Raw genomic sequence first — 24,494 nt, 5'->3', positions numbered from 1 at the left:
TGGAACAATGGATGCAAGCTCCAGGAAAACAGATTCCACCTCAACATTAGGAGGAACTTCCTGACAGTAAGAACTGTTTGACAGTGGAAAACACTCCCTCACAGTATGGTGGAATCTCCTTCCTTGGAGATCTTTAAACAGACGCTGGATGGCCATCTGTGGAGGATGCTTTGATTGAGAATTCCTGCATGGCAGGGGGTTGGACTGGATGGTCCTTGTGGTCTCTTCCAACTCTATGATTCTATGATTTTAAGACAGAGATTTTGTAAATAACTGTTTATTCATGTCTAGTTTAGAAACACGTGTCCAACTGCTACACATTTTATTTTAAAAACTTTATAAAAATACAGATATATACACATTAGTGTTCTTCATGCCTGTTCAGTTCTGGAAAGCCTCTACATTAGTAATACTATACAGCAGACTTTCATCTTTACAGGGAAATGTTAAGCTATGCACTGCAACAAAATAAGTATTCACATTAAAACACAAAATCAAGTATCATCTCTCTTCTGTAGATCTAAGACAAGCTTTTCTTAAAGAGAGATAATTCTGGAGTTTTTTCTTAGTTGTCACTAAATATGCTAAACAGTATAGAGCACTTAATTAACACAACAAGACCATATTTTGAATTGTATGATTCCTAACTAGAGTGAGAAATTGATTTAAAAATTCTTTTATTATACTGGCATCTGTAGCCTAAAGTTGTCATTAAGGGGATCAAGGAACAAAAAATGCAGTACCGGATGTGTGCAGGCCTACCCAAGAATTACAATTGTGTGTTTCAGAGCTTAACTACAGAATTCATTCTTACTTGACTACAGAACAGCTTTGGGTTAGCTCGATACTTGCAAGGAAAATGAGTACATGATTAATAAAATCAGCAGGTTTTCGACATGACAGGTAGTTTCTGATGTCACATAATATGATGCATTGGAGCTGTTGCTATCAATGCTTTTGAGAATGAGATAAAAATAAACAAGTTAACCACAGGATACAAATCATGTATCCTAAGATACAGCTTGTAATGATCTAAATAAATTGTGCACTAAATCTGGATTTGCATAAAGTTTAAAAACAAGGCCTCCTGCATCCTGAACTCTGAAAGAAGGAAGGTGTAAATAGGGACAGGGTGACTTTTAAAGAAACCAAGGGCCAAAACAGACTGGCAGCTTCAGCTGGCTTCAAACCAGCTGGGGGTGTGGCGTTTGCACATTTCATGCCCCCAAGTTGCGCGGAAGTCACCCTGGCGATTACACACTGGTGTTTAGATCCCACATGCTCTGGAGCCAGCAAAAAGCCGGCTTCAGAGGCAAAGGGGCAGCTATTTGGGGCAGAAGATGGCTGGATTGGGGCCACACAACTGTTTGCTGGGCCCCCAATCCAGCATAAATGGGGTGGCTCCAAGCCATCTATTTCATCCCCATCATAGAGGCTTGTATTTTAAAAGATCCCATAAAGAGACAAACAGTCTTGACTGCTACCTAAAAAAGAAAAGAATTAAACTCAGTGCTTCATATGGGCAATGATTTAAAGTTTTTGCTTGTTTTCTTTAAAAATCCAGGGGCTTGGTAACCTGCTAGAAATAGTTACTTGGGATCCTTCTTCTCTTCCTCTTGATTGCTACACACTGAAGTCAGTTGATTTTTGCCAAAAACCTTCAATGGAAGCATCATCAATGGATTTGCTGAACTAGCACAGTAGTCTTCACGAAAAGACCTTTCTCTGCATGGCAGGGGATTGAACTGGATAGCCCTTGTGGTTTCTTCCAACTCTATGATTCTATGATTCTTTAGGCAAAATGGATGTTATTTATTGCCATCCACTCTGGGGAAGACTTGCTTGCAATGAAAAGGGAGTTGTAGGCGTTCCTGTTGCCGCAGGATATGTGGTATAACCATCAGGCTGTGATGTATAGTTCTCCAGAGCAGAAGCAGAGTGTGCCTTTAATGAAACAAACAAAGGAATTTAACAAGAAGGCTGCAAGCTGAGATGTTGCTCCTCAAAATCCAAATTTGACAGCAAGGCAGCCCAAACTTTGCTCCTAGAAAAGTTTTGTCCCATACCTAAAAATGATACAGCATGAGTATATCATTTCTCACTACTTGCACAGACTCAAACTTTGTCCCAAATCTGTTACGTTCACTATTGCAGAATGTTGACAACCAAGAGCAAGCAGTACTGTTACATTTCAATAGATTGATAGAACGATATGGCTTTCAAGGAAGTGAACTCTAATGGAGGTGTCACTTTGAGCACTGGAAATTGCCACTACATAAAGCTTTTGAGGTGTTAAAAAACACTCATGAGAACTAGAAACAGGCAATTAAAAACCAAATTCTGAAACAGATTATAGGTTCCATAATGGATTTCATAGGTGAGATGCACTGAATCCAGAAACATAGACTATGGATTGTTGGGAATCTGCACAGAAGGATACACTGTTTTCTTTCTGGAGGTGTTTAGAGTCCTCACATCACATTTTACATGTGAGAACTGTAGTCCCAAACATCTGGAAGACAAGTCTTTCACCCCATTATTACAGCTTAAATGAGATATGACACACTTATACTTGGGAACTTCAATCCTCTTCAACAGCTCCTCTGCATCTAGCATACATGAATATGAAACAAGCAGAGTCTTTCCCTCTTTAGTACTAGATTTTAGCAGAAAACTCTGAAATAACTTGAGTAAAGCAACCTGCTATGTGTATCTGTGTGGACCTTCTTATAGATACAATCAGATTACATGTATGTGTAATATCTTCCCCCCAATCCCTGTAAAATTGGGAGTTTTTAGTGTGGTGTTTGTGTAGCTTCTCTGTCCTTCATTACAAATTTACAAGATGACTGTCTCTTGCATGCACCTACTATATTTACCTGTAGTAAGGCTGACTGTGCAGCTGCACTGTGCTGAAGTTCTTGTAAGGAAGACTGTGTAGCACTTTGGGCAAGTCCAGGGATGCCAGGAAGAGAGAGGAGTCCCGGGAATACTGCATTACCAGGGGCCTGGAGCCCAGAAGTCAGGCTAAAATAACCAGATGTAAAACATGTTCAGCTTCATCAGACACAGTAACCAACAATATAATATTTTGTAGTTATTGAATCCTAAACTAGAAATAATAAGATTCCTGGTGTGTGTGTGTGTGTGTGTGTGTGTACCCAATTGCTGAATAAATCAATTATCACTTGGACAAAAATTATTTTGCATGTGGAAACTGCTACGTATGTTCAACATGTGAAGACTAATTACTAGGGCTCCAATCTTAGACTTTGGCCTTTTGAGTGTTTTGGATGTCAGCACCCAGAAGCCCCAGCCAGCACAGCTAATAGTCAGGGATTATGGGAACAGAAGTCCAAAACACCTTGCCAATGGTTGAGAACCACTGTTTCAGACGACAATGTGCATTAGACACATTTCCCAAATCCTTCTCATCAGTTCTCACTGATTTTCTCTCAAAAGATCTTAATGTAACCCAAGAGCCAAATATCTTGAGCTGAGAAGGAATTCAGTACTTTATACCCTAGCAAAGTAGATTTCAAGAAAATTCAAGGCTATAAAAGAGTTCCCTGCCTATATTCAGAAATCTAGATTTCTACAAAAGTGCTAACAAATTGAATATAAAAATGAATTATCCATACTTTATAATTATGTTTAGATTTCATAATATAAAAGTTAATCAAAAACTTGACAAAGTGACTGTCTTTTATTCTTGGTACAAGCAACATACCCAGCCTGGGCAACAAGTGCAGAGTTGAAGTTTGAGCTAAAGGCCGAGGCAAACCCTGGCAGCACTGGAGCTGGAGATGGGGCTGTGGCAGCTGCCGGCAGCGGTGCGACTGCTGCTACTGTAGAAGATGCCTGGAGCCCAGGGAAAGAAGGGAGAGCAGGAGTGACAGAGGGAGTGTTAGAGACAGGGAAAGGAGGGAAGGATGAGCTGCATGATCCTAGAGGTACTTGAGGAACAGAAAACAGGGAAGGGACAGCGCTGCACAAGTTAAGGGGAAATGGAGCTGGAGCAGCTGCTGAAGCAATGAGTGTTGGGAGAACAGTGGCTGTGGAGCTGACATGAGCTGCAGAAATGGCTGATGTAGTTGTAGGAGGAATGGGCAACAGAGATCCTGTCGGGGTAAGTGCTGGATTGCCAGGGAAAGCAAAATTGCTAGTTAGGGAAGTGAAAGGAGGAAGTGCATTATATACTGGAGCTAATGGAGCAGAAGAGCCATGTGGGGCAATAGAAGGTGTGTTATTTAGGGGAACACTCAATGAAGAAAGACTAGATAGTGCTGGATTAAGGGAACTAGGTAAGCTGCCTGGCAATGATGTAGTTGAGGTATATGCATGGCTAAGAGCTGACAAGCCTGAAGTGCTATGAGAAGGCCCGGCAGAATGTGAAGTGCCTTTGAAACTGGAAAGAGTAGGGCTTGTGGGCTCGGTTTTCACCTGAGCTGGAATGGCTGTGGCAGTTGAGGTGGATACCACCTGCTGTTCATGATTAGCAGGACTTGGACAATGGGGAAGAGCAACTGAGGAGGCACAATTGACTGGCATGATGGAAGATGCCAACGTGTTTAAAGGGGACTGTGTTGGTAAAGCAGGAGGGGTTGCACTACTGCTTGTTCCAGGTTGAGATGGGAGCCCTGGGAAAATGGACAGTCCTGGAGTGGGAGGATGTTGAAGGGTAGAGGTAGTCGTTGGAGTGTAACACTTGTTACTTGATGAAGAGGCAGCTTCAGAATTCTGGCTAGCAAGACCAGATAACGAAGCAAGCTCAGTTGTCACAGCAGAAGGCAAAGCAGTTGAATTCATTAGGGAGCCATCACTGGCTGACAAAAATCCCTTTAAGACTGATAGGAGTGGGTTAGGTAAGTTCAGTGGGCATGGTAGGCTAGTGGCAGGAGAACCAACAATGGCAGAAGGAAGGGGACTGGCTATCCCTTGAGGAGTGGGTGTCAGGGACAAAGGCAGGCCAGCAAAAGCAGATGGCAATGAATTGGGGTTATTAGCTGATGAAGCGACAGATGATGCAGGAAAAGGCAGGCTGGCGAATGGTGCAGAGGCAGATGCAAAACCTTCATTAGGTGCAGAGTTGGCACATGGTGCAGGCAGCCCTTGTGGAGCTGCTGCAGCAGGAAGCATGGAAGTCAGCCCAGAGAAAGTTGCAGGGAGTGGAGCAGGAGTGGCACAATGAGCAGATGTAGTAGGAACACCAGGGAGTGAGTGGGATTTAATAACAGAAGGAGTTGGAGTCAATGGCTGAGGTGAATGGACAGATGAGACAGTCTGCCCTGGGAAGCCAGGGAGAACAGGGGTGGACATGCTTATCCCTGGTGTGGTTGGAGATGGAAGTGCTGATGACTGGCTTATTGCCTTAACAGATGACGGGGTTGGGGCTGGAGAAGCTGCAGGGTTAGAACCATGAGGTGTAAAGAGATGATTCGATTGTGTAGCAAAAGCTGGAAAGAAACAAAACTGGTAAGAATTCTTGGAAATCAGCAGAAATGCTTGTATTCAACATGAATGCATTCTAACACGATTTACACAGCAACTAAGGGGCACAAGAGCAAAATAAAAGATGCTATCACAACTTGCATAAAGTAAAATGGTATGCAAAATGAAATATAGCTACTGGTTTGGTTGCTCTCATTTGATCAATTGAAACTATAGGACAATCAGAATTCAGTCTATAGTAGTTTCACCAACATATTCCATGCTTGCTGTTATCTAGCTGTATGGTAATTTTAGACACCTTTAAGAATTCTTTGAGAATTCAGGACTTTCACTGTTGTACAAAGTGTTAATAACAATTTCTGTCTTGTGTATGAGCACAGTAAATCTGACAGACTGTCCAATCTGCCATTATGAGACAGTCTGACATAATTTACAACTAATTCCAAAAGACTAGAAAGAGCCAGTACTAATTTTGAAAAACAAATCTTGTTCTTTTTCACTATATTAATTTAATATAATTTCACTATAAGGGTAAATTATTTTTAAGTCTTTTAATCTGCTTGATATCAGGAAGAAAATTGGGATATCTCAGCACCTCATTTTTTGTGTTTAGAAATATTTCTAGCCTTATTTCTGAAAATAATGTTTACAAAGGGCAGGCAAAATCTACCATGGTCTCCTATGTTTAGGAAAGTGACCACTTGGTTTCTATACACTAAGTTGTACGTTCTCTTACGAGTAACAATATATCTACAATTGTGGACAACTGTCAGAGACTAAGGAGCCACAAAAGGAGACTTTTGAAGCTGTAGCTTCCTGCAAAAAACAAAACCCCAATCTTCCCCCCCCCCCCAACTGTCCTCTAAAGAGGAACATGGGGTGTATTTTTGTTACTAGCCCACACCCTGGCCACCATTTTAAGCTCAGGAGAGGCCATTTTTAAAAAAAAATCTGGAAGTCATTTCCTACGGTATTTTATTTAAAGGCTTCCATATCGCTTAGAGGGCATTTGGGGGTAAACCAATTTGCTTAAATACTATTTTTAATCCCTTGATGTTCTAGGGGCACACTTTACGTTTTTCAACAATCTGAACAAGTTTAAAATGGTGCCAGTAAGTCTGAGTCTGTGCAAAATGAGTGCATTAATGGTTTACTATTTCCTTTCAGGTACAGAATACAAATAACCTTGGCCCAGTTATCTTAGGCTTGCATCCAGAGAAATATTGGTGAAAATGGGACAGTAGATGGCCTTTTCTGCAATTGCCTCTTTCCAAGTGTACCACTAAAATCCTCTCCTGAGATAAGGGAGACCCTGCTGAATGTAGTCATCCTTTAAGGAGGGGATGAGAAAAAAGGCTGGAAATAGGTTAGAGGTCTTTTTCACGTGCAGGAGCCCTGCTTGTGGAAGATGCCTCTACCCAAATTTCACCTTTCTCCCACTTTAGCCTACACCATTCAACAGAGTTTTGTCAATTTTAGCAATGTGATTTAGGGAGGCTGCAGAGTGGGTGGATTTTGAAAGATGCTTTCAATTCAACCGCTTCTGCTGGCATTTGTCTGGATTCAATGTTGAGTTTGGACAGACTAGGATGGGATGTAATTCTGACTCTCTGTTGTCTATAGTTGACAAACTGAGAGGTAACCATGTTTTCTCATTGCAACTCTTCATTTCATTAGAACAATGTGCCCTCTCACCTGTGGCTGAATAATTTCTTTTTTACTATCCAGAGATAGATATGGGCAGGAGGATTCTGGTTCATTATAACTGTAGCCAACATGGTTAACAATTTAACCTTCTTTAAAAGGAGAGCTATATGGGCAACCATAGCTAATTGTGGCTTTTGATTTGATAAATACAATTAGTAAGGAAGTTAAGATTATAGCTGTACTAGCCCAGAAATAATTATCAATCACTTTGCAAATCAGCAGATTTTGAGGGAGAATGGCAACCAACTTGATCAAAAAATATCAGCTGAATTATGTTTCCTTTTGCTAAGTTCAAAAATGCTTGTGATTTCATTGTTTTGATAAAAGGAAAATGCACAAATATAAAATTCCTCTTATCAAGTTTCACATATGCCATTGAAAGATAGAAACCATAAGACACTTGGGTTGCTTGTGTCACATCCAAACATGGCTTGCTGTATTCACAACACTTCAGAGAAGTATCCTAAATTAGTATTTGTTTTCTCACTCCTTTTAAAATTGTAAAAACTTCAGTTTACAATTTTAAAAAGAGTGAGAAAACAAGTACTAATTTAGGATACCTGGGGGAGGCAGTGTAAAGGTAGGGAGTTGGCCATTATATCTAGGCACAAATGATGTAATTAAGTTTACTAGGTCTGGTTAACAGGGAGAAAAAGTAAGCGACCTCTGTCTTTGCTTATAGCAATCTTATTAAGCAATTGGAGCATGGCTGTAACCGGTGCATTCAAATTTCCTGCAAACTATGTCAAAAACCTTTTAAATTAGTTGAAGTTTGAAAATTCAGTGTAGGAAAATTCAATGCAGGGCTGGGCAAAGAGGAACAAGCGTTTGGACATGTTACTTTTTTGTGGAGATTCTAATAGTTGTTGTCCAAAAGAGCAACTTTTCCAAGCTCTAGAGAAGCTATCAATATTTAGAGAACCTACTATATCTGGGAGAGATACACTGTCTTTGTTCATGGACTGCAAGTATATGGAGACAGGCAGGTATGGCACCATCACAATTATGATTTAGTCAAGAACATTATTCTTCTGCCACAGAAAATAGCAGACATTTACTCCTCTGGAAGGAAATGAAGCTTTACATACAACACAGCTCAGTGTCCCAGTGGTATAGAGCAGTTCTGTCTTCGCCTACTTATTATCCCTCTAAAACACCTTTGCCCGCTGTGTAAACAATTCTGGCATAGAGTGAAGTTACCAGTCACTTCTGCAACAGAATGCAAACAGTGGTGCATGAGAAGACAGGAAGGTTCTACCACAGCAAAAGGATCATGAGAGCAACAAAGGAGATGCAGGAGTAGTTTGTATTTGTCACAGAGGGACCGTGGCAATTTATTATATGATCCTGTGTGGTATCATATCTCATATGGTATCCTCTTTGTTTACACAGGATTTACCAGCTAAACTGAAAGTGAACATTTGTAATGGTACAATTCTCTGCACATCTTCTCAGAAGCAAGTCCACCTGAGTTGAAAAGAGCTTACTCTCAAGTATGTGTGCATAGGATTGTAAGCGAAATGAGATTTTAGTACAGCTTCATGTGGGTGGGGGGAAACAAAGAGTTGCAGTTCCGTATCAATGACAGCAAAGGTTTTCAATCACTTGTATAAACAGCTTTGAATCTGTGGGGCAAAGCACAAAAGGCATCCCCATACCTCAGTAATATTAACTGTTAAGGGAACACAGCTACAGCCTTATTACCTGCTCCACTAAGGAAAATGGTACAAAGCATATTGTACCTGATACAACTCTTCAACACTGATTTGGTGTTAACACTGGTTTCCATATATCAGTGTGACCTACCTACAATAACTACCATTTACTGTATACTTTGATTTGTAGTGGTCCTTGGCATTTATTTAACAGTGTAAAGATGCAAGGCTTTTAATGGCATATTATTGATTCATTAGCTGGACAATTCTAGGAAACACTCAGGAAAATTTTCACATACCAAATTTTTATTGCTCAGCACTTAAGGCTGAGAGAAATGGTGTGCCCAGGGGGAACTGTTTTCAGCTTCCCATAATGACTTCAGCACTTTATACTTTTAACAATGTGGTGTAGTGGTTTGAATGTTGGACTATGACTCTGGAGAGCAGGGTTTGAATCCCTGCTTGGCCATGGTAACCCACTGGGTGACCTTGGGCAAGTCACATTCCCTCAGCTTCAAAGGAAGACAAAGGCAAAGCTCCTCTGAACAAATCTTGCCAAGAAAACCTGTGACAGGTTCACTTTAGGGTAACCATAAGCTGGAAATGATTTGAAGTCACACAACAAGAACAACAACAATGGCTGAGAGCCAGCATCAGAAAAATTCTAAAAATCATTTTGATACTTTTAGATGTTTATTTCTTGCTATTAAGATCCATATAGATTCTTTTAGAAGAAACAAATAAAGCAACATTTAACAAAATAAATAATACATATTTCCTTTGGAAGCATGTATATTACATAGCTTCTCTCTGCAAATGGACAACTTACCTTGGCTTTGGGAAGATTTTGTTTGATTGGAAAGCTCTTCGTTTTCTGCATAAAGAACACAATTAATTAGTAGGAAGGATTTTTTTTTAAATTGAGACTATTGATGAGGACAGTATTTTAAAAACTAACATTAATTATACACTGTTTATGTTAAAGTAAGTATCAATCCCATCATTACAACCAGTATGATAGCAAAACAAAAACACTGCCTTCATTCCTCGGTGGATCACTTCTCAGGGCAGATTAGGTTCACCAGTGTTAAAGATGAAAGATAATCCTGACTGGGTCCTCAAGAACAGCGGCTTCCTTCCATTACAGAAATAGTTGGTTCCATTTATTGCTAGGCACATTGGTTACCGTTTGCCAAATCCGCTGAGGAAGTCTCTTGCCCCACTTCCTCTCACTTCCCAACTGTGTCCCCTCTTCTCATTTTTCTGCCTCAGCAGTTGTAAGCCACTTGGTGATATCTGAACTCACTTCTCAGCTCTCAGGAGCTAGAGAAGCTGGACATGAAGATATGAAAATGTTCTTGTCTCAATTTCATTGTGCATCCACCAGTCTCTTTCAAGTTTTCTTTCAATCCTTACTTTACACCAGATTACAAGATTTTGTGTGAGGTTTTGTAAAAAAAATTAAATTCATACACATTATAAACTCATTTTGTGCAGATTTATTAATTGTGTGTATTTATTTTTAAATGGATAATTTGTTTTGTGCATACTTTGGTCTAATATGAAGTGCAGAAATACTGCTTGAATTACTGTGGCTCAATGTTATGGATTTCTGGGATTTGGAGTTCTGTGAGATATTTAGCCTTCTCTGTCAAAAGCTCTGATGCCACAACAAACAACAAATTCCAGAATTCCATAGCACTGAGTCAGTTAAAGCGGTGTCAAACTGCATTATTCCTGCACTGCAGATTAGACCTTTATTACTCCTGAATACCACATGTCTCCTAAATTTGAAAATCCTTGCATGCATTTCTTCTCATAGAGAATCTCAAGAGGCACAAAAACGATTACTTTCATTGAGAGTATTGAGGAGTAGGGCAAAGATCTTTGCAATGGCTTGCCTAAGCCTACAGCAGGCTTCTTGTCCTGGTCATCTGCACAACTTCTCTCATCTCTCAATTATGCTGGAGTATAACCAAGGCAGATTCAGTGTTCTGAGGATACCTGCTTTACCTGTTCCTACATGACTAGAGGTATATGGTGGTGGAGCTGGCAAACCAGGGGCAATGACATTAGCCAGTGGAACAAGACCAGCATTGTTGTAAGCACCTGGGAAAGGAAACAGAAGATAAAAAGGGAAAAATCATGTAGTGATAACATTACATATACAAACCTAAGACAGTATCAGTTCCTTGAAACCTGAGGGACCATTTTCTTTGCATGCTCAATTCAATATGAAGCTCCAGATATGACTTCCAAATAAGACATGGTGGATAGCTACTAGAAGCAAAGTCTCTTCAGTTGTGGCACATACAAAGTGTGAAATACCTTCACAATGAATGTTTTGTCAGATACTGAGGGACATGACTGTTCTAGAAGTCTTTTAGCTATATTATATTATTCATTGATTTACTTATTATAATTATATAAAGCCGTCCAATACTATTGTTCTTTAGGAAGCATGTATAGAATAAAACTGTTATGATGAAGTAAATATGCAGCATAATGTACTTTTTCCCCAACAGAAAAAGGAATAAAGTCAGACAAATAAGAAATACATAGCTCAAATGAAAAACACTACATCATGCACTCATTAAAAATCAGTTTAAAAAAAGCTAATGGACTAAAAATTATCTGGACCCATTTCAAACTGGCTTTAGGATGGGATATGGAGTCAAGACTGCCATGGTCGCCTTGGTCGATGATCTCCGTCTGGGCATTGACAGGGGAAGTGTGACCTTGTTGGTGCTCTTGGACATCTCAGTGGCATTCGATACCATTGACCACGGTACCCTTCTGGAACGCCTGAGAGAGTTAGGTATCGGGGGCATTGCGCTCCAATGGCTCTATTCCTACCTCTCAGGTAGATTCCAGATGGTGATGCTGGGGGACAGTTGCTCCCGAAAAAGGGAGCAGACATGTGGTGTCCGGCAAGGCGCCATTCTGTCCCCCATGTTGTTTAACACTTACATGAAGTCACTGGGAGAGATCATCTGGAGACATGGCGCACAGTGCTATCAGTATGCTGATGACACCCAAATCTATTTCTCGATGGCGGGATACATACCGCCATTTAGTACGTATAGAATACGTACTAGGGTTAGGAAGGGGCGGTGCTTCCGCACCCCCCTAACCCTAGTACGTATCCTATACGTACAAGATGGCGGCGCCCCTTCCACATGGGCGCCGCCATCTTTGCGTATCGGACGCTGAGCGTCCGTACGCGTCGCGCCACTTGTGACGTAGTGAGCGCGCCCCTAGCGCCTCGCTACGTCGCAAACGCGACGGTAAAAGAAGCTCCATTTTGGAGCTTCTTTTTCGGTCCGCGCGGGAGTCGGGCCGTCTGAAGGCTCCGGCTCCCCCGCGGACCTACTGGCGGCGGCGGCAGACCGCCGCAAAGCGGCGGTCTGTACCCCACCTATGTCTCCGACTGATGCAGTGACCAAGGATGGCATCTCTCCTCTGAATTCCTGCCTGGAGTCAGTAATGGGCTGGATGAGGGAAAACAAACTCAGGTTGAATCCAGAGAAAATGGAGGTACTTGCGATAGGAACCCCTGGTCCAGGAATGGAGATTTGTCAACCAGTCCTGGATGGGCTTGCACTTCCCCCTAAAGGATGAGGTTTGCAGTTTGGGAGTCCTCCTGGACCTGTCTCTACAGTTGACATCCCAAGTAGAGGCAGTGGCCAGCTGATACGCCAACTGCGCCTCTACCTGGCCCAGGGGGACCTTGAAGCGGTGGTACATGCACTGGTAACCTCTTGTTTAGATTTCTGTAATGCGTTCTACATAGGGCTACCTTTGTACCAAGTTCGGAAGCTTCAACTGATCCAGAAGGCAGCAGCCAGATTGGTTACTGGAACACCTAGATTGGACCATATCACACCAGTGTTAAAATCTTTGCACTGGCTGCTGATCAGCTTCCGGGTGCAATACAAAGTGTTGGTTATTACCTTTAAAGCCCTACATGGCTTGAGTTTGAGTTCCTTGAAGGAACGCCTCTGCCTACACAATCCACCCCGCACTCTCAGAACATCAGGGAAGAACTTACTCGACTATCCTAAAACAAGACTAACAGCAACTTTCCACAAGGCATTTATTGTCGCGGCCCCCAGACTGTGGAACAATCTACCAGAAGAGATCCATCTTATTACCACCTTGGAAGCCTTCAAGAGGGCGCTTAAGACGGATCTCATCTGGCAGTCCTATCCATCTGACCTATTATGAGGACCCTTTAAGAACCAAGTTAGTTTTATTGATTGTAGAGACATTGTGATATGCAGTTTTATTGATTATATTGTAATGTGTATATTTTTATGCTGTGATCCCACCTCGATCTGCAGGGAGAGGCAGGAAAATATAAATAAAAAAATTATTATTATTATTATTAAAATGTCCACCCGTGCCAAAAATATCACAAAGGCAGGTCCCTCTAGAGTGTATGATGCCAACAATGAAAAAGATTTCACCCTGGGCCACTTCACTTGGTGACAGTACATGACCAGAACCTCTTAAAAGGATCTAAAGGTTCAGGTAGGCAGACATGGGAGGAGGCAATTTCACCAGTAGTCCAGCTCTAGTTCACTGAGGGCTATATGTAAGTAGCCCAGTTCATAGCCTGTTAGCCTCATTTGGGACTAACTGGAGGTTTCAGACTATTTTCAAAGCAACCCATGAGCAACACATTACAGTAGAGCATGGGTAATAGTGGATAGGCTATTAAAAATGTTCTCTTCGATTATTCAGTAAAAATATTCTACACATTAGGAGCTATAAATGGGCAACTGTAAGGTTCTGATATTTGTAGCAAAGAGAATTTCCATTGTTCCACCCAGAATCTCTGGTCTACTCAACTGTGCCTTGATATTTCAGAAATTTTACTTGTGCTCTGTATCTACTGATAAATCTTCAGATCTACATCTTGTTTTTTAAATTCCCAATTTTTTTTGACAACATGTTTCATTGGCTCAATTAACTCAAGTAACTGATTAGAAATTATCTACCTTTTTCATCCAAGTAAATGAATAAAAAGTCAGGGGGAATCAGAAAGGGAAAAGAGATTACAAATAAACACACACAGAAATTGGGGCCACTATCTGTCTACCAAGGATGTATATATTTTCCAGAGTGGAGGTGTAGTCAAGGAAGATGTAATCACAGAAAACAATCAGGAAGAGCTTACTAGGTGCAATTGTTGCATGTGGTCGGCAAGGAGGGATAGGATAAGGAATAGGTTTATGTGGATTGTATGTTGCCGGAGCCTAAACAAGAAGGACAGTAGTTAGTTAAAATGCAACATTTACACATTCAGCTGCTGTGAAGTTAACAGTAATCAAGAAATAAGAAACCAAGACATGCTGGGCATTCACAGGATGCCAACCTTTCAAACGCTTTGGGTCCCAATTTTGAGGGGAAAGCAGGATATAAATAAATAGAATAATAACAACAACTTCAGCTCATTTGTTATACAGGTTGAGTATCTCTTATCCAGAATTCCAAAATCCAAAGTACTCCAAAATAATCCACATGGCTGGTTGAGATAATGACACCTTTACTTTTTGAAAGTTCAGTGTACACCAACTTTATTTCATAAACAAAATTATTAAAAATGTTATATATAAAATTACTTTCAGGGTATGTGTATAAGGTGTACACAAAACATAAATGAAATTCATATTTAGGCCTGGATCCCATCTCCAAGATATCTCATTATGTATATGCAAATATTCCAAAATCTGAAAAAAAATCTGAAACACTTCTGGTCCCTAGCATTTCCAATAAGGGATGATCAACTTGTACTCGTTCACTGATGCCCATTTCCTTATGGGATCCACTTTTTGGCAGTGACTCTTGTAATAGTTACAATAGGGGTGGGAATCTTGTGGCATGCATAAAACAAACCAAGACTGTATGTTCTGATCCCTTCAACTAGGAAAAAAAAGGGGGGATTCGAAAGAAGAAAATCACCAGTGCTGGGGCCAGCAAGACTAGCAATTCTCTTTTTAAACAAGATAGAGCACGGATTTAAAAGTAAAAAAAAATATATTGTTTTCCCTCCAACCTGGAAATAAAATCACTTTTGATTTTAGCTGGGTTTTTTTCTCATTGAGAGGGCCAGTGAAGTCCTGGTGGGCTTTAGGGCAACTGTTAAGGGTAGGAGGACTGCATTGTATCCTAGGAGAGGCTGGAAGGTCGCATCCCCCCTTACACTCCTCAGCAAAAATATTTTAAAACAATTTTTGCCACAAAGTGTCAAAGTGTGCTCACAGCTTACCCAGTTTCCTATTTCACTTGGTTTGCATGATTACTACTCATCAGAACACAAGTATACCCCAGGTCCAGAACACATGGCAGAAATAATCCAGTTCAAGACCGTTTTAAGTGCACTGGCTTAATGCTAGGGAATTCTGGGAAGTGTAGTTCTGTCTGTCAGAAAGCTCTGGTGCCACAATAAACTACAGTTCCCAGAATTCCCTAACCCTTAGCCAGGGCACATAAGTGGGCCCAAACTGGATTATTTATGCAGTGTGTTTTGGACCTCAGTTAACAAAGGTCAATGTGTTTCTGGGCTTCATTTCTTTAACAGAGAAGTTGGTACCAAAGGAAGAAATAAAATAGAAAGAATTGGGATAAGCTCCTACACTCCATCAAAAGAAGAACAGATTATGAAATGAAACAACCAGATCAGGCAAACCTGCACCATCTTCCAAATACCAATTCTGCAAAAAAAAACTTCCAGTTAAACAGAGGACAGGGAGGGAAAGGGAGGCTGGGCATGTGTAGAAAGACTTTGTAAAAATGAGCTTCTTTGTTAGAGGTGTTGTTAGCCAAGATGTGCCTGTACTCTTATCTAATTCATGGATTTATACATTCCTCTTGCTTTTTTCATAGGTCTGTTTTATTTGGAACTCATTAGCCAGCCCTGAACAGAGCAACAGTCCACTGGCAACTCTCCTTGGGTTCAGATAACAATTGAGAAACACTTCTTTTCATATTTTTGTGCATTTTCACCTTCTTTAGTGACCTTTTAAAAACATGACTACTATGGGCATGCTGTCAGTACTTAGTCTTCTAAATCAATTTTTTCACTAGGTGTTTTATAATTGCAACAAATATTGTACTTGTGTTATTTCTCTTTTTAAATCCCAACTAATGATATTCTGCTTCAAACAGCGCAAGTAAGGTCAGTACTTAAAATTGTTCCATTCATTACTCAGACATACTGGTTTGGATGGTCCAAGAATGCGAGCTGCAATTCCTTTGCCTTCGTTACTATAATCTTCATTCTCCTTTTTGACTGGTGACCCCTAGAAAACAGAGAGGACCCACTGATCAGCATCACTCTGAACAAGATGCAAAGACAGGTTACACAAATATGCAAAGGAGCTTGTTTTTGAATTTAAGGTCACAGCTTTACACTCAATTAGCAAGAAATGGTGGTCTAGTATCCAAGGGATTCATAGGACTGGGAAGCTCAAATGTTTCTACAGCAGACATTTTAGGGCAGAGGGGTAGGAGGACAGCAATGTCCCCTCAGGAGAGGCTGGAAGGTCGTACGCCCCCTTACACTTCTCTGCAAAAATATTTTGAAACAATTTTTGCCACAAAATGTCTTCAACAGAAATGCCCTTTATCTGATGCCACTGTTAATGATGGTGGAACTTGTAAACTGTGCAAGTTCACTTCTTCCTACAATATTTTGGATCGGTGGTAGGATATCACTTTGACAGAAGCTGGTAATCTCCCCCCAAAAAGAAAGTTATTAAAAAAAAATAGCTACTATCACTAAATCTGCTTTATAAAATGATAGGAGAAACATTATCAGATTACAACAATTCTTCGTATATACATATCTGTACGTTACGCTGACCCGAAAGCAACCCTATCATGGGGTTTTCTTGGCAAGATTTGTTCAGAGGAGGCTTGCCATTCCCTTCCCAAGGCCGAAAGGATGTGATTTGCCCATGGTCACCCGGTGGGTTTCATGGCTGAGCGGAAATTGAATCCTGGTCTCCAGAGTTGTAGCTCAATGCTCAAACCACTACACCACACTGGTTTTCATTATTTGTCACACACCCATGTAAATGAAATACAGCTGTCCCTCAGTATCTGCAGGAGATCCGGAATGGATCCTCCAGTGGATACCAAAATCCATGGATACTCAAGTTCCATTGTCTTCAATGGTAGTGCAGCCACACAGCCATGCCACCATTGGGGACAATGGGACTTTGCTGTCCCAACAGCCCAAAGCCTGCCTTGTTGCTCTCCCCGCAGTGGGCAACAGGGGGCTGCCTTCTTTTCCCTGCCGCCGCCACCACTGCTGGCTTCCTCCTCCTCCTCTTCTCCCCCCGCCTTCCTCTTCCTCTTCCCTGCCGCCACTGCTTCCTTCCTCTTACCCTGTTCCTGCTGCTCCCTCCTCCCCGCTCCTCTTCCTGCCACCACCTCTGCCACTGCCTCTTCCTTCTCTGCTGCCTCCCCCATGTGGGCTTGCCTTCCGTAGATGGTGGAATCCATGAATGGCAAGTATAAGTAATACTGTATTATTTGCATTTTTGGAAGTAAAGTATGTAGCAAAAGCAGCAAATTTTACATTCTAATATCACTTTCACATTTACATTCAGTAAAAGCATGCATACCGGGAAAATTCCATTTATGCGGCTAGGCTTTCCCTTTGGGTAAGGATTTCCAGGAATCATACCACAAGAAGATATCATAGCATGAGGTGCTTTGCATCCAGCTTTTGATGCCTGTAATAGAGGCAAAAAACAAAAAGAGAAATAAAATTACACTTAATTATTGAATTACACTTATGATAGTGAAGGCAAGTAAGCATCATGAATGAATAGATTCATGAATGGCAGAAGGCATATAAAGTTCAGATTACTAAATACCACACTGTCTTCTCAGCAGAATCATGGGGAGGATAGTCTTGACTGCAGGGCAATATTTGCCCTATTCTTGCAGGCCACTGTGTCCTCTTTCTTCTTCCCCAAAGGAAGGGAAGGTAATGCACATTTCTTGGCCAAGACATTTTTGCTGTCAGAGACTTGGGACTACCTGTTCTGGAATCACCAGCAGGAAATTCATGCTCTGCATAAACCCATTCCCTGGTAAAAAGGAGATAATGAGCACCTTCTCCTACTAGGAATGGCACCCTTAAGGTTATGATGGAGTAATGACTTACACTGCATTCCTCACTTCACAACACATTAAGTTTTAGCTCCACAATCTACCAAGAATTGGGGAGTCCTGCCAAAGAGCATCTTAATATTTGCATAACCACTAGTAGAACACTGCCACCTCTTATACTTTGCTGGTTTTATGGTTATCACCCTTTTAACTGGTCTTAGAGTTATTACTCTTTTAATAACTGGTAACCAAGCACCAGCAATGAAAAGCAAGGCAGATGTAGTTGCTTGTCTTAGGCACACATGCCAGAGATGGCATGCAATGCCATTAGGCCTGGCACGTGGAGGAGAGAAGGTGGGAGAAGCGTGTGTGCGCCTGTTTCTTCTCCTTCCAGATCTTTCCCAGCCTACAACTGCCTCTCTGGAGACAGCTGGAGGCCAGGGAAGGTATGGGGGGGTCCCGTCCCTGGAGGGTGGAAGTCCTGCCCCGGCAACACTTGGTGCCGGAAAAACGTTTAGTTGGGGCAATTAGCCCTGAAAAGGATTGACTTCACTGTCTTAGAACCAGTCAAATACCTAACAGCCACCATATATTGTACAAATGCATGATGTGGAACATCTTTTAACATCTATCAAATTAAAAACACAGAACTATAGCAGGCAACAGTGAAAGCCAATGCATGCCAGTGAAAGATAATGCACACCTAAACTATAATTTCAAAAGCCAAAGAGATAACAAACTGCTAGTTCTTACACATGCTCAAACAGTATCATTAAGGAAATGCATACAAACCACCTGATGCCCTGAAAAATGTCAAAGTTTGGCATTTCAACACTGTGTTACTACCACACGATGCTTTTATTTAGCCCTTCAGGGATTCATTTCTACTGTGTGTTGGAATAATGGGCCCTTATGAACCAAGATTTTCTATAAATCCCAATTTTGAAAAAGAAAAGGCCAGTCGAGCCATAATACCTGTTCAAGAATTCTTCTACATCTCTTCTTCTCAGACATACTAGTTCGGAAGAGGTCTTCAATAAGACGGTAATTCTGAGCATCGATTATATTTCTATAAAATGAAGCATTTGACAGTTTTCAAGCAAACAATCAGCAAAATTTTAATTTAATAGTGTGCTTAAGATTTTTCAGCAGCAGAAGGGCCATTTATACCTGTATATGCACTGTTCATCTACAGCAGTGGTTCCCAACCTTCCTAATGCTGCAACCCTTTAATACAGTTCCTCATGTTGTGGTGACCCAAACACATGAAATTATTTTCATTGCTACTTCATAACTGTAATTAAATAAGTGTTTTCCAGTGGTCTTAGGCGACCCACATGAAAAGGTCATTCGACCCCCAAAGGGGTCCCGACCCACAGGTTGGGAACCACTGATCTACAGTCAATCGTAAAGAGCAAGATAGCATCAGATAATCACTGTCTTTTAGGTTAAATGTTTTAATCATCTAAGTCTCCATCATATCAACCACCAATAAGGCATTCACTACAATTAACTATAATAGCATGCATGCAACAGCCAATACTTACGAAGCCAACAGCTCTAGTGCAATAAGTTTGTCTTTGCTAAAAGTGAAACAGTTGAGGATGTTAACCACTTTGGCTGCAGAAACAGCTACCATTTTCTAAAAACAAAAGAAAAGCAGGTTGTCTCAGTCCCTATCACATACATGTTACAGGCTTATAAAACAAGCAGTTTAAGCTTGTGGCAACAGAAGTTTGGGTCAGAGAGCACACACCAACAAATGCTTCACTAGTTATTAAAGCGCATTACCCTGAGAAGATAGCTGAATCGCAAACTAAGTACAGTAGAGGCAAGAAAGGTAAATGTCACTATGAGGGTAGGACTGGAAATCAAGAGAAATGTGTTTACATGAAACTATTGCTTCAGTAAGCAAACAAACCAACTTACATGCTGTAATGCTTTCATTGCTTTTAACTGTGGTTCAGCCCAAGAGAAGTACCTTAGTAATTCAACAATCTGCAAGAAAAAACACCTTACAGTCTATCATATATGTAAAGTACATGACTTAAATAAAACAATTAATTTACTGCTACTGAATTCCCTAGAAATAAAGTGATATTCTCAGAAAGTTTAGGAAAAAATAGTTCTCTGTGATTCTGTAACAGTCAAGAACTAGTTTAGCAAGATTTAAATTATGAATATCCCTAATTGAGGTTTAGATAATTAAAATTTCTAAATTAAAACCAGACTCAAGATTTTAGGGCTTGGATTATAAACCAACAGCTGAGTATCATAATGGGATTCTGAATGCAAGTACAATTACAGTACTGATAGCAGCTACTGTGCTTATGCCAAGGGTGGGGCCATTTTGAATAAAGTCAGCATCTGTTCCCAGAGATGTGAAGAGCACAGGACAGGACTATACAGTTGTGAAACATCCATCATCAGCTAAGGTTCTTAGATCAATCAGAGGGGAAACACCTACATCATCTTATAAAGCAAATGCTGATTTGTACGTATAGTGCTGTCACTGTCATGACAGCTGTTTATTTATTTATTAATTAAAATATGCATATCCCACCTCATATCTAGTATCTTAAGGTAGCATACAATGAAAGCAGTTTAAACAGTTTATTACATTTACACTCCAGCTCACATGGTTCTTCTCCTTCCTCCTTCATATTCACAACATTATGAGGTATCAGGCTAAAACAAGTTACTTGCTCAGTGTTATCCACTGAATTTCATGGCTCACTGGAGAAATGAACCTGGTTCTCCCATGTCCCAGTTCAGCATTCTAACCACTACACCAAACTGCCTCTTATACCACACCATCATTTTGAGAAGAAAAACAAGACATCTAAAACAGAATTTCTTATACTGTAGCGGCATTTACTTTTAATTTCATACTGCAGGTATTTATATTTTGTTTATTCATCGTTACCTGTTCACTAGAAAAGTATCCATGTACATATTCAATAGCTTTTAACTTGTATTCCATCAACACAGCCTATAAAACATAGAAAATGTAGTTGTCAAAACTGGAACAGAAATTTAGTTTTCAGGACTAAAAGAATGATGAGTTACGTCTACCAGTCAATAAGGAATCAAGGCATATTATGTACAAATACAATTTCTAAAAGTAATCTTTTTAAATAGTCTACAAAGGCTATAACATTACAAAATCCTAAAAACACTTACCATATATACTCGTGTATAAGTTGACCTCATGTATAAGTCGAGGGCAGTTTTTGAGGCCAAAATCATGGATTTTGATATGGCCCGTGGATAAGCCGAGAGTCAAATACTGGAGCATGTTACAACAGATCTAAAGGGGGGAACAAAGCACTACTTCCCTCCCTACATCTCCCTCTCTGAACCTCTCCCAAGGGTCACAGTACCAGCATGGAAAATGGGGAAACAAGCCTGGGTGCATGCACACATACACACCCCTTTGCCACCAGCATTTCCAGGCTCACAGCTTGCAAAAAAGGGCACAAACCTCTCTTTTTCCCTATGCTCCTAACCCCAGCATTTCCAGGCCCATGGCTTTCAAAACAGGGTCCAAGCCTAGGCATACTCCCTCTTCTCTGTGTCCCTTCCCTCAGCAGCTGCTTGTTAGCTCCGGCTGTGAGGGAAGGCTGAGGGATCACACACACACACGGAGAGAGAGGGATAGAGCCTGCCGGGACTCAAACAGGGAGCTCTTTACCTGGCTACAGAGGAAGGTTGGCACTTCTTTTATGAACATTATCAGCAGTAGTAACTTATTGTCCCGTATATAAATCTAACCTTGATTTTGGAGTCCATTTTGGGCCATAAATTTCTCGACTTATAGTCGAGTATATACGGTAGTATAAACTCAGTAGGACTTGCAATCAAGCAAAGATCTTTAAGATTACGATGTATGAGATATCAAAACAGAGAATAGATACACAAAGACGCATGACCAACAAACCCTTGTTAAAGTCAAAAGAATCTTAGGCCTGTTACAGACAGGCCAAAATAAAGCTGCTTCGAGTCACTTTGGAGATATGGTATTTCAATGATGCATGCGTCCTAAGAGTCCAAAAGCCGCACCAAATCTGCACTCTAGTCCTTAGAACTGGCGCGTGGCTTTGGTGTGGCTTTTGGACTCTTAGGACGCATGCATCATTGAAATACCATACCTCCAAAGTGACTCGAAGCAGCTTTATTTTGGCCTGTCTGTAACAGGCCATAGATTTCATAAAAAGGTAGATATATTACATACAACTTACATGTGGCAAACATACATCATTTAAAAAACTACAATTGAAACTACATATACAACAGAACTACTGTCCAACAGAATTTAAAAAAACATTCTATTTAAGAGTATTTCAGTTACTGAAAGCTACTGTTTTATGATTATTCTATTCATTAGCATTAACTATGCTATGCTGCCCAAGACAAGAGGCAGTTTGCTTCACTTACGTATTAGTCCTATACAGACAAGTGCTGTTTTTACAACATGCTGTTTAACCACCTCTTACCTTTCTAATTTCATCAAGCACCATCTCAAATGCCTTCTTGTCCATCTCGTGTTCTTCACAGGCACAGCCTTTTGTTTGTTCAAGTACCCTTTACTGCAGAATTGTCTTCTGTCAAAGAAACAACAAAAAATAAAATAAAAGCTGAATATGTTTGCATCCCACTAAACATGAAGTTCATCAACAGCAGTACAGCTGTGGAAATGTTAGATGGGAGAGATACATCTTTGATACTTCTGCACTGGGCCTGATTTGGGAACCCTTTACTTGCTCTCTCCTCAAAAGCTTGATTTCCTCTGTCCCCAGAGAGGCATGCTCTGTGCTAAGCAACAAACAGTGAGACTGTATACAGTGCTTGCCCTTGAACTACTGCTTCTTGGACTCATCCAGCCAGAAGCCAAGAAACAGAAAGACAAAACTTAGGAGACAGCTGTGGCCAATGTCACCATGAGGAAATTCACATCATGTTTCAAGCATTCTCCCAACGTTTTCTGATGCATGTGCTGTCTAAGCGTACATAAGCAAGGTATGAGTTGCAGCCTCTCTTCTGGCACCTGAGGAATTTAAATTCTAGAATTTAATGGTGACCCATTATGAATAAAATACATATTCTGAACAGTTTAATACTTTAGAGATCTGCACATACTGAGAGAATACTATGTATGACTTGGGGCCCTTTCACATAATGCAATTGCAGCACTATGATGCCACTTTAACTTCCATGGCAATATCCTGGGGTTTGTAGACTGGTGAGACACTAGAACTCTATCAGGGAATTCTAAACACCTTTCCCCTCAGCTACAAATCCCAGGGCTCCATAGGATGGAACCATGGTAGCTAAAGTGGAATCATCATGCTGTAATTGTGTAGCAGTGAAAAGGCCCCTGGAACTAAGGCCTGAAAGAGATAGGCCAAAAGGATGGCCATCAAGCTGTGTTGGGGGCATGGCATTTACTCAACACGTGTCCCAAAGACAGATGGAAGCAGCACCTGGAACAGCTGGGCCAAAAAGGAGCAAGAGCAAACCCGCTCTTCTTGGTGGCCTGGATTGGGACTGGAAGAGTGTGGTTGCCGGGGTCCTGCAGAAATCGGGGCGGAAGCAGCTTCTAGCTGCTCCTTTTGCCCCATCTGCTTGAGGCCTAAAAGTGGTTTCACCTTTACGAACAATGGCAAGCTGCTCTGAATTCTGCTGTTGCCATTGCCTTGGCTCAACCATCCTGGGACTCCTTTCATTGGGCCGCTTGGCCGCTGGACTAGGACCATGGAGGCCAGGTTTCAAATGCCTCCTAGGAGACTTCCTTTGCTTTTTCCTAAGGGTCAGAATAGTCCAAGAGTGAAAAAACTGAAGATGGAGCAAGTTTGCTCTCTGCTGCTCCAGAGACTAGAACCCAGAACAATGGAGGCAAGCGACAAGAAAAGAGATGCTGCCTCTTCTTTGACAGAGGAAGACAGACATATCAGAACTCCATAGCTCTGAGCCATGGCTATGGAAGTGGCACAAACGACATCATTTCTGCCGTTCGGATGCTGCCGAGAGCAGCCGTGAAGGCTGGGGGTCTCCCCCTTTCGCAGCGGGAGCAGGAGGAGGAGAAGGCGCCGCGAAAGGTTGGCTGCTCAAGAAAAATGTGGCACCTTACAAAACAGAAGCTGAAAACTCTCATATGAAGAAGGTGACATTCCTGCTTCTTAGTCCTGCTTCACATGGAGGACATTTTGCAAAGGCTGAAATGTAGGACATGGTCTGGAAAAGGAGGACGCCTGTCCTTACAGGAATGAACCGACTCCAGTTGCTCTTGTTATATTTATTTACCATTTAAAAGACTACCATTACAAACTGTTATTATTACATTTATATCCCACTCCCCCCAAAAAAAGCCTGGGCTGCAGAAGCACCGCTTAAGGCCCAAAGACTTCCGTGCCGAGGGAGGGAAGGAGGGAGGCTCGCCTGGGGGCCTCCCGGGTCCCCGCTTACCTTGGGCTGCAGCCGGATTGTGGTAGCCTCCGGCCGGCGAGGCCAGGGCAATATGCTCAACTCTGCCTCGGTTTCCCAGCATGCCTT

The 24,494-nt window shown here is 41.3% G+C and overlaps 1 protein-coding gene across 2 annotated transcripts; it reads right to left on the bottom strand.

Annotated features, from left to right (window-relative positions):
• Positions 1-305: 305 nt before the first annotated feature.
• LOC149314930 (proline and serine-rich protein 1-like) lies at positions 306-24,494 on the bottom strand. Of its 2 annotated transcripts, none has more exons than XM_089522149.1 (14): positions 24,408-24,494; positions 22,439-22,546; positions 20,869-20,934; positions 19,872-19,940; positions 19,490-19,584; positions 18,918-19,011; positions 17,450-17,560; positions 16,037-16,120; positions 13,996-14,074; positions 10,818-10,922; positions 9,643-9,687; positions 3,731-5,456; positions 2,880-3,027; positions 306-1,944 (listed from the first exon to the last, which is right to left on the bottom strand). In XM_089522149.1, the coding sequence occupies exons 2-14, from the start codon at positions 22,481-22,483 to the stop codon at positions 1,813-1,815; spliced, it is 2,799 nt and encodes a 932-aa protein (XP_089378275.1). In that variant the 5' UTR covers positions 22,484-22,546; positions 24,408-24,494; the 3' UTR covers positions 306-1,812. The 2 variants fall into 2 exon arrangements, with proteins under 2 accessions (XP_089378275.1, XP_089378276.1); XM_089522150.1 differs by having other exon boundaries at positions 10,827-10,922.

The sequence above is a fragment of the Sceloporus occidentalis genome, unplaced genomic scaffold, assembly GCF_023333645.1.
Source record: "Sceloporus occidentalis isolate IW3139 unplaced genomic scaffold, rSceOcc1.0.p SCAF_4, whole genome shotgun sequence".
Classification (NCBI taxonomy): Eukaryota; Metazoa; Chordata; class Lepidosauria; order Squamata; family Phrynosomatidae; genus Sceloporus; species Sceloporus occidentalis.
This window is presented reverse-complemented; position numbering and strand designations above follow the sequence as displayed.

Coding starts and splice junctions, on each gene's coding strand:
- LOC149314930 (XM_089522149.1), bottom strand. CDS start 22,483: ATGGACAAGAAGGCATTTGAGATGGTGCTTGATGAAATTAGAAAG. Junction 5,457..9,642: donor AAAATCTTCCCAAAGCCAAG/GTAAGTTGTCCA, acceptor GTTTCTTTCCAG/CTTTTGCTACACAATCGAAT. Junction 1,945..2,879: donor CACAGTCAGCCTTACTACAG/GTAAATATAGTA, acceptor GTTTCATTAAAG/GCACACTCTGCTTCTGCTCT.